This window comes from Labrus mixtus, chromosome 21 (assembly GCF_963584025.1).
Source record: "Labrus mixtus chromosome 21, fLabMix1.1, whole genome shotgun sequence".
Classification (NCBI taxonomy): Eukaryota; Metazoa; Chordata; class Actinopteri; order Labriformes; family Labridae; genus Labrus; species Labrus mixtus.
The window spans coordinates 23860604-23871334 of NC_083632.1; the positions used below are offsets into that span (position 1 = coordinate 23860604).

A 10731-nucleotide genomic window follows, 5' to 3' on the forward strand; every position below is an offset into this window, starting at 1 on the left:
ATTTGATGTATGCCTTCAGTCAGTCTACTGCTTTATTATCACTCAACGTCCAGTCTAATCTTTTACTATGTTTGCATAATATTCATGTCATAGACTGTGTGGTGTGATAACTGCCTGCTGCAGCAGAAATACTAACATTGCTGTACATGCTCTGCATGACTGTGCTAAAAAAATATGTTAATACTATGAGAGAAAGGAAATCATAGACTTTAGATTTTTGTTTAAACTTTAACCTTAAAAAAATCATCAGTTATAGAGTTAAAAGCCAACACAAGATGAAGCAACCCCAGTATAGTGTTTGATGCATGATAAGCAGTAAAATGAAGGGGAGGCTCCCTCACTGCCATCCAATTATACGCCTCTTATTCTGGTCTAAGCTCTCTTTTTCACAACTATTCTATTCTATGTCGGCCTTGCTACTGATATTAGATCCGATCTGTCCCATCTCTACTAATTTTCATTTAATTAATGTGATTGGTTGAAAAATATCAGAAATTGAGGTTGTGATTTCTCATTAAGGAGTTGGTGCTGGGTGCTGAGGATAGACCAGTAGAGAACCACTGATGTTTAGAATGACTTTCATACTTAAAGATGACCTTAGTACGATTTCTATTTTATTTCTATTTTATTTATTTTTTTCCTGTAGCACTTTGAGATTTTTTTTGCAAAAATGTAAAGTGCGTTACAAATTAAATGTATCATTATTATTATTATTATTATTATTATTATTATTATTATTATTATTATTATTAATATTAATAATAATAATAATAATAAATAGTAGGTGAAACTGTTTTGGGGCGTTGTTCTTGATAGGAAGGTCTGTCTGAAAGATGGGTTCAGGTAAAAAAAAAAAGACCCATAATAACACGTTTCTACACGGATCATTTATTTGTGACACTGCTTCAAGCTAAAAGCTTTCTTTGTGCCCCTTTCGTTTCCCTCTCTGCAAAATATAGTATTGCTTAAAAAAAATCAAGCAAATTGTCTCATTTTGTTGTGAAAATGTTCGTCATTCTATAGACACTATTCTTCAGGGTCGGTATGTTGTGCTGACGCTTGTTTCCGGGGAAGGTAAATAGAAAGCACCTCGAGGAAGTTGTTGTCAAGTGTCGGTAGTACTGTTAGCATCAAACATTTGAAATGTGTCTAATATTCTCATTTAAAGTCGTAGACATTTAAAAATAACTCTGGAGGAAGCCGTCGCCTTGTTGGAACTATATTTAGTTGTAATGATAATTTCATTTTCTTGGGCTATTTATTTTATATTCGTGTCGAAGCCGTTGTTTGGGAAAAACTAGCTAACGTTAGCAATGCTTCGATGACACAGACTGCACTGCAGAAGAGGAGTTTGACTGAGACACCCCCAACTGTTTGCTCCAGTAAATGAGCAGAGAGGTCAAATGGATTTCTCTAAGTTCCTGGACGATGATTTTGATGTGAAGGACTGGGTGAATGGAGCCTTCAAGGTGGTGCAGAAGGACGCGCCGGGGAAGGCGGACACACACGCAGCTACACTGGTCATGAAGCTGCAGCTGTTCATCCAGGAAGTCAACAATGCCATTGAGGGTCAGTATGTTAGTTAACGTCCTATACATGTATTTATTATCAGTTTCTCTGTCTGCGTAACGGACCTGGTTTTCTCCTGCTGTCAGTTCCTCATAAACTCCTGGTCAAATCTTATGAAGCCTAAAACAGTTCTGTCATAATGTTCTACCTCTTGATTGCAGTTTGGGTGCTACAACAAGAACTATTGTAAAGTTCAGTCTATTCTATTTGTTTACCGAGGGTGAAGTCTAATGCAGAACAATTACAAAGCACTCTAAACAGCTTCCATTAGGCTAAATCAACATTTTCATTACAACCTTCTCAAGGCTGATTTTGTTGAATTGCTCTTTTCTTTATTACAAGATTGTCTGGCAACCATATATATGGTCTTGTACATTTATTGGATTATATTTCAGAAAAGTTGTCTAAAATCTTTACATGAAATTGATGTACCAGTAGCTTGCTTAAGACACGTTTGGGAATGTGCTGTCAACGGAAATAGTTTGCAGAAATTAAAAAGGATACAATATTAATGTCATTAATATATTATAGTTATACCAGTTATTTAATCAGAAAATTGGTATTGCTAAATAGACCAGATATTTTTAGTGTGTCTGTTACATACACTATGCTGACATCTTTGAATTTCACATGGGGGTGGGCTTTAACTTTTTAGTTGTTTAGCAAGGATGAAGTTTGTGGTTCTTTATTCTGTACTTTATTATAAAGAGAGGTGAATTTGTCAGATAGCCTACAATCGTTGATACCAATGACATGGCAAAAAAGTAACGAAAACTGTTTCATGTTTTTTATTCAGCAGAATGACCCCACCAAAAATAAAACCACAAAAGGTGTTGCTATAAATTGGTTGGATTTCTATTATTACATCTTACATATGTTGTTGAAAAACACATTTTCGAGTGGCACCCAATATTTATTTTTCATTTTCTCCATTAACTTAATAACTACTGTTGTTTGTGTAGAGACCAGTAACCAGGCGCTGCAAAACATGCCCAGAGTGCTGCGAGATGTGGACGCTCTTAAACAGGAGGCTTCCTTCCTCAAAGATCAAATGATTCTGGTCAAAGAGGACATTAAGAAGTTCGAGCAAGACACTGTGCAGTCTATGCAGGTGTGCATAAGTTCTTCTCTGCTACATTTACAAGCATAGGCATACTTAAAGGATATTTCTGAAGTATGATTTCCATATGGTGCCTTATTTTCCCCAGGTCCTGGTGGAGATAGATCAAGTGAAAGGTCGAATGCAGCTGGCAGCTGAAGCTCTGCAGGAGGCGGACAAATGGAGCACACTGAGTGCAGACATTGAAGAGACCTTCAAAACACAGGTAGAAAGCAAAGACATTGCAACAGGACTCCATTCAACTAACTGAATTTCTAACTCAACAAAAAATAGGGTTGTTTGTGTGTTTAAGTGTCTAAAAACTGATCCTGGAACATTCAGATATTATTCTGTGGTCATGTGTCTTGAATATGGTCCTTTCCTTTTCCAGGACTTTGCAGTCATTTCCTCCAAGCTGACCAGCATGCAGAACAGTTTGGCCATGTTGGTGGACACACCCGACTACTCTGAAAAGTGTGTCCACCTAGAGGCTCTGAAAAACAGACTGGAGGCTCTGGCCAGCCCACAGATTGTGGCAACCTTTAATTCCATGTCCATAGGTAGGAAGCTGTGACACTCAAGCTTTCAAACTTCTTCCAGCAGGAATTCAACCTCCAGTGTACTCAAGTAATCGGCTGTTTACGTTTTTCCCCCCTGCAGACCAAGCCAAGCTGTTTGTTAAAGTCTTCACAGAGATAGACAGAATGCCACAGCTCCTCACTTACTACTACAAGTGTCATAAAGTAGGTGCTACAGGCCTCACTGATTACCTGACTGTAATAATTAATTAAAAATTAGACGTCCAAGATAATATCCCTTCATGTTATGACAGGTGTAGTTTTTTTACTTGCTCAATTCATGAGTGCATGTCTGTTTTGTGCATCTCCAGGGCCAGTTGGTGAGCATGTGGCAGGATCTGTCTCAGAGTGAGCTCAGTTTAAATCAGCAGCTGTCTGAATTCTACGACACCTTGCTCTCCATGTGGCACTCCCAACTACAATGGAGCAGCCAGGTGAGACATAGAGTAAACACTACAGACACATAACAAGCTGCACTGCGGTGACAAGTTCCAGCTATGCTAACCCACTAGTTAAATTGGTTGGATCATGAGCATCCTGAAAAAGTAGTTCCTTTACGATAACTTTAATTCATTCATTTTTGTTTGTACTGTTATAACCGAAACAGGTGTTCAAGAACCCGTATGAGGTGGTGACGGTGTTGCTCATCCAAACCCTCGGTGCCATGGTCCCCTCCATCCCTGTCTGCCTGAGCGCGGCCGTTGAGCGCTCCGCCCAAGAGGAGCGTCTAGACACCCTGCTCGAACTCCATCACACCGCCTCCACCTTCGGACGCAGCCTGGAAGCCGCCATGCTGCCCCACCTGGGTCTGTGTTCAGATATGGCATGACTGTAGTTGCTGGAGATGTGGGCAGAGTTTGATCCTTATGTTCTGAGCTGTGTTTCCTCCACAGGTGAGAATAATCTGCTGAAAGTGAATGAGCTGGTGTGTGCGCTGTATGACCCCTACAAACCTTACCAGCTGCAGTATGGAGAGCTGGAGGAAGCTCACCTGCTCATCCAGATCAGTGCTGTACCATTGGTGTGTACCCCAAACTCTCACACATACAAACACGTTATCTATTAACTTTATATTCTTAGTTCTTCAGTGTTACTCTCCCTGTACTCTTCTATTTTAGGAACATGGGGAGGTCATTGATTGTGTGGAAGAGTTGAGTCACTCCGTTGGGAAGTTGTTCGGCCTTGCCGGTGCTGCTGTGGACCGCTGTGTCAAACTGACAGACGGGCTGGCCGTGTGTGGTCTCCTCAAAGCCCTCAAAGCCCTCTTCACCAAGTAAACATCCTTTATTGTCACCATCAAGTACAGTTTACCTACCTCTACGCTGAGTTGATAGAAATCATTTGCCTCATGATTAGACTGTGGACCTTTATTTAAATGGATTGTGATTGAACTCTTTTTTCAGGTATGTGTCAGACTTCTCGACAACTCTGCAATCGATCAGGAAGAAATGTAAACTGGAGGATACTTCAAGTTCATCTCTTTTCCAAGAAGACTGGACCGCCTTCCAGAACTCTGTCAGGTTAATCATATTTATTTATTTTTTACATGTACCAATGTAGGGCTGTCTGGTAAAAGTTTTGGATTCATTTTTTCAGTCCAGAAAACCTGCCGTCAACTTTAATTTGTCACCAGCATCTCTGCACTTTTGCTTTTCAGCTGAGTCATTGTAGACACAGGAATGCCAGAACAATGACATGGCAGACAGTTCACTTTATAACCGAGTCTCAAATGACACTTTGTCGGTCTTCTATCACAATAGAGTTTATTTTCTCCAGGAACCAAGTTATACCCAGAGGTCTCTGTAATCCAAAACAAAAGAACCATGTTAATAAAACACATAAAAATAAAGCAGTTTCACCTTCAAGATCTGTGTTTGTCCGATGTCCTTTGATATGGCTTTAGGAGCTGCTGCTAACTTTAGCCCACTACTGTAGCGGACTTAAACCTTCATCTGATTAATGGTGTACTTAAAAACAAAAGTGATGTAACTTAAACACTGAGAAATAACTTTAAATTTAACAAAGCCTGGTCATTTCAGGTAACATAAAAACACAGGTTGGTCTGCAGATGAATTGAAGCAACAGAAATAAAAAAAGTCAAAACTTCATATTTAACAGCCAATTCTAATGGGACTGACCAAATCCTCCACAGCAGCCCTTCACTGAAGAGATGTGTGTTGTGTTTTTTCAGGATTATTGCCACTTGTGGAGAACTACTAAGACAATGTGGAGAATTTGAGCAGCAGCTTTCCAACAAGTAAGAGAAATGTTTATATTGTTAACACCATTCATCTCTTAAGAAAAAACTTTAAACAAGACAACATAGAGATGTAAACATTGTAGTTTCTTACTCACAGGATTCTGGGCACGGCAGGTAAGTACTTGTCAGAGTCGTACAGCCCACGCAGCCTGACGGGCATACAGGAGGCCAGCTCCACTGAGAGAAAGAGCGCCATCAAGAACCCCTGGCAGGAATACAACTACCTTCAGAGGGGAAACATGGCTGAATACAACAGCCTGATGGAGGTCCTCTACTCCCTGAAGGTATCAAGCAGAGCATTCTGTGAATAGAACTCAGTCTTGTTAAACTTTCCCTTGGTATCAGGACTTTTTTTTAGGAAACTTTGCAGCTGCTTTCATGCATTTCTTCGTTTTGTCTGTCAGGAGAAAGGAACCGGTAACTCCAACCTGTTAGCAGAGGCCAGAGCAGCTCTGACCAGACTCAACCAGCAGGCCAACCAGCTGGCCTTCGACTCCGTTTTCCTGCAGATCAAACACCAGCTCATCCTCGTTTCCAAGATGGAGGTGATTAAGTGTCAAGTTTCTTGATGATTTGATTTCAGATCCTCTTTGACGATTTTTGAGTGCATGGAAGAGAGCTGCTGCTGCTGCTACGTCTGTGTGCATTTGAGTGTTAAACGCTCTGTGTCTATTTTAATCTCAGCTCGTGCTGTTTGATTTCTGTTTCTGTGCAGAGACAAGAGGAACCTGGTCTCGGAGAGAGCTACACAGAGGACCTGCCTACGTTCAGCCTGTCACCTCAAGAATACATCACAAATGTGAGTGACAGCCAATTCAAATCATCCATAAATCACGATAGATATGTTTACAATGTGCAGATGAATATAATAAACACCAGGACTTTCCTCATAAGAAGATGTTGGTGGTGTTTTTGTACTTATTCACAACTAAAACACGTAGAAAAGGTAATATCCCAGAACTCTCTGACATTTTATTTATCAATTTTGATGTGTGTGTTCCAGATAGGACAGTACCTGATGTCTCTGCCACTTCACCTGGAGCCATTTGTGACTCAGGAGGACCCGGCTCTAGAGATGGCCCTTCATGCTGGGAAGCTTCCTTTCCCTCCAGAGCAAGGTTCCTGCACATCAATCCTCCCTCTCTTCTTAATCTTACACTCCACATAATATTTATTTTTATTTCAAACCTATTTGTTTCAGTTGTATTGCTCTTCCTGAATATTCCCAAACCCCAAAAATTTAAATTTGTCATTTTAAACCAAGGGGCAACCTCCGATCTGGAAAAATGAAGCCAATGCGGAAGTACAAAAAACTGCAGTTCCTCGAGGTTCCGCTTGAGGCTGGCTGCAGAAGCGCCGGAAGTGCCATAAGCCCACAGGCAAAAAAGCCCGTTTTTACCACAGGAATCAACATGTTTACAGCCTGGTACAAAAAACGAGATATATCTGATAAGTTGACGGCCCCTTCTCCTCACACTGTGGGGGGTGAATTTTTTTATAACTCGTCGGATTTTATTCTATTAAGGAAAACGACTATGCCCATATAAGGGTTGTGGTAGATTTGATTGACAGCTCTGCGCGCTGCATGTCTATCAGGTCAGCAGGTCAGGAGGCTAACAGCCTCTGATTTCTCCTCTTTTTTTACTTCGTTTGGAGAGTTTGTTTAACACATATCTGACATCATACATGGCTTGCTGTGCGGTTAAGAGACCATCCAAGAAGTTGATGCTTCAGTTGTTTTCGGTAAGTGATACAGTAGTATTATATTTACTGCATACTCGTGTCGGTATTTATATTTACGGACCTAGCTTGTTTAGCGTTAGCTTGTAAACCAGTCGGCTAACTGTACTCAGTGTAGTCCATTATTTACAGTCAATGGTTTAGAAATGTTTGTTGTTAAGATGTTGAAAATAATGAGTTTGTGTGATGTTAGAAGCTAAAGGTTCACCTCGGTGGTTAACCACAGACTGTAAATATGGTTATCTGACGTTATGATGAATGTAATACTCCACCTAAATGTGGACATTAAAAAACTAACTTTGTGTCGTAATTATCCGTCAGTAACATAAACTGAACTGAACCTCATATATTGTGTAGGTTATACAGGATGACATCAATGTTACATGGTTGATGTAGTGTCTTAAGATTTGTACAAACTGTTACCAAATTTAAAAAAAACTTCACTTTGTGTGAGTTCAGAGAAAATTGAATCTGGTTATTAATATAGTTCTTAATCGTTACAGATGCTCTTACAAAGAATATAGCAGTAGAAATATAACATATAGAATTAAAATAAGATATAAAGCAATAAGTACAATAAATAGTTTGAAGAATACAGCCATGTACTGAGCTCATGTTAATAATAAATGAGTTACTGTATGTTCTGTACTGAAGCACAGAGACTGTTAATGATTTAAATAATTCAGGTTATATTTGTTTCATGTTAAGATGAAGTACTATCCACAATAAACTGCTTTATCTTTCCTCACACAAAATCTGAGGCAATTTGATGTGGAATATCATTGTGCAAGTGAGTGAGAGAGCTGAAAATATCATGATTACAATAAGGTTTATCTTCTTAACTTTGAATAGATGTTGATTACCTGAATACTGTACCTTTGTTGTCTGGGTAGTACACTGTTGAATTTATAAATGTACTCTTATACACAGATGAATACAGAAAAATAGATGAGAACAAAAAAATGATTTAATGAATAACTGATATTTTCTCTCTTTCTATACCATCCTGAAGACCCCGCACTAAAAGTCCATATTCTCCTGGATCCTTGTCACATGCTCGAGCTTCTTCTGAATGACTTTTCAACAGTCAAAGTTCTGGTGAGAGAAGATGGCCAGCAGATAAGACGGCAGTACATGAAGGAGCTCCACAAGCTTCAGAAGAAGGAAGACGGTTTGCACCTTGGAAGACTGTATTCATGCTTCAGCTGTTCAAATAAAAATAGATCTCCTCCAAACAACTTGCAATCAAACCATTTTCTTCCCATTTTAAAACCCTTTGTCCAGTTTAGATGGGAGAAGTTGATATTATGTGATATTGATCAGGGAAGACTACATTTCTAAATCATTTTTAACTGTTTTTATTCACAAGTTATTGATCTTATTTACTCTCCATGTATCTTGATTTAAGAATGGGGCTGTGTTTAAGGGCACATTTTTGCAATGACTCTGTTCCATCCCATTTTCAGAAATGAACTACATTAGTATTTGGTAAAAAAAAATGTCAAAAGAATAAAAAGTTGTGTTAAAGTAGACTTCCTTCCCTAAGCTATTGAGTTGAGCATTAATGCACATTTTAGGGTAGCTTTGTGGGGCCGGCTGTGGCTCAGTTGGTAGAGTTGTCGGGTTCGATCCCCAGCTGAGCAACATGTCCGATTCCCTTGGCAAGACACTTAACCCTGAATTGCTCCCGCTGCTTCAGTGGCGGTGTATGAATGGGATTAGTTACTTCTGTTGATACTACATAGCGGTCACTACCATCAGTGTGTGAAAAGGTGTGAATGGGTGTGACAGGTGGTATATAAGCTCAAAATAAAATATTTAAGGTGACAGAGACTCAATAAACACATAACACAATAAAGTACTTGCCATGTTATCAAATAATGTATTTTTATCAACAAATGAGCATATATTGTAATACCCAAATGAGACCTTCAATCAGTGGTTTTTAAACAAGCCTACAATCCTTTCATTTGCAAAACATTTCTGTAAAAAGATTAAAGGGAGAATATAGATCCTGCTTCATCTGTTTTTCACACTGTTCTGTGACACAGTGATGTTTATTTGGCTTCAGTTTGAATTAAAAGCATTCCCAATTTTATTTAAATATTTAGAAACTATTAAGATAAAGGTCAAACCAGTCCTGTTTTAATACAACCATGGCAAAGGGAATCAATTTGATACCGTCATAACACATCATGGACTTGTGTCAGTGTTTGTGTAGGATCATAGTTACTACTTTTTAAATGTTCTATACTCTAGCATCACTGTCCTGTCTGGAAACCGGTTGTGAACTGACTGACTTTTGAAAACCTCACCTTCCTTCTGTCTTAGGCGATGACCTTCCTGAGCTGGACAACACAGCAGACTACTGGCTGGGCTCCATCGCTCGGGCAACCATGCAGACGTACTGTGACGCCATCCTGCTCATTCCCCAACTCGGCGTCCATTCCACCAAACAGCTGGCCACAGATATCGGTATTCAGAAAATCAATGTTTAGATGACTTTTAGGAAACTGTAGCTTCCACTTGAGTTGTTATGTACAATTAGCATGACGACTCCTGTTCTTGCTCCACAGACTATCTGAGTAATGTGATGGACGCTCTTGGCCTGCAGCCGTCCCGAACCCTGCAGCACATCGTCACTCTGCTGAGAGCAAAACCAGAAGACTACCGGCAGACGGCCAAACTGCTGCCCCGTCGTCTTGCCTCTACCATCGCTGCCCTTCGATTCATCGACTACTAACAACAACTGAGAAGAAGAACAAAGGACTGTGTTAGTGTAGAGGCTGTCAGAGCAGCATATGGGACTGACGGGCAGGTTTGACCCGTCAAAGAAGAATGTGATATCAGAAGAGGAGGGGTTACATGTTACAGCCTTTTAAGTCTTAAATAGGGGCTAAAGCATTTTGGGATTATAGTCTTCTTTGGGATAGAGATTGAAATCAGGGTTGGTCCAGACTTTTTTTTTATACTGATTAACGTTGGCTTTAAATGATGTCTCACTGGTTATAATGCCTTCAAGTCAAGCCAGATCAAGTGTCCATCATTTCTTTCATTTCTGTATTTTTAAATTGTTGAAGCATTTAAGGAAGTAACAGAGGCTATATCAGGGGTTGTCTGCAAGCATTTGAAATCTACAGGACCTATATATTTGTTAATTTGTTTTACTAACATAATTCATCTATAATTTAAAATGATATAAAGGAAATCTTTCTAAATCAAACACCACAGGATGAGGTGATGGCTCTCTGTTTATCTCTGTTGTTGTTGCAGGGACTTTACAAAGAACACAGATTGTCTCCATTTCCGTATATTTACATGCAGTAACGTGAAAATCTGTCCATAAAACATTGACACCATCATGGAGTTAATTGAAGTTTTATTAAACTGTTAATTATCATTATATGAAATAGGCGGTTAATTATTTTCCAATGGAATGTCTCCAGTGTTGTTAAATGAATTATCTTTTTCTAAATCCATTTTAC

The 10731-nt window shown here is 39.4% G+C and overlaps 1 protein-coding gene across 1 annotated transcript; it reads left to right on the plus strand.

The window, feature by feature from the left end:
• Positions 1 to 1060: 1060 nt before the first annotated feature.
• On the plus strand, positions 1061 to 10605 carry cog7 (component of oligomeric golgi complex 7). Its single transcript, XM_061029075.1, has 17 exons — positions 1061 to 1569; positions 2532 to 2680; positions 2778 to 2894; positions 3060 to 3228; positions 3329 to 3411; positions 3558 to 3680; positions 3854 to 4052; positions 4140 to 4267; positions 4365 to 4519; positions 4650 to 4766; positions 5438 to 5503; positions 5604 to 5790; positions 5911 to 6051; positions 6222 to 6305; positions 6510 to 6624; positions 9578 to 9721; positions 9823 to 10605. Exons 1-17 carry the CDS (start codon positions 1404 to 1406, stop codon positions 9987 to 9989), a joined length of 2310 nt encoding a protein of 769 aa, XP_060885058.1. The 5' UTR covers positions 1061 to 1403; the 3' UTR covers positions 9990 to 10605.
• The last annotated feature ends 126 nt before the right edge of the window (positions 10606 to 10731 follow it).

Bases quoted from the DNA above. Each gene is read 5' to 3' on its own strand.
- cog7 (XM_061029075.1), top strand. From the start codon at position 1,404: ATGGATTTCTCTAAGTTCCTGGACGATGATTTTGATGTGAAGGACTGG. The intron at 1,570-2,531 runs GTCAGTATGTTA...TTGTTTGTGTAG, and splicing joins AGTCAACAATGCCATTGAGG to AGACCAGTAACCAGGCGCTG. The intron at 6,306-6,509 runs GTGAGTGACAGC...TGTGTGTTCCAG, and splicing joins CTCAAGAATACATCACAAAT to ATAGGACAGTACCTGATGTC.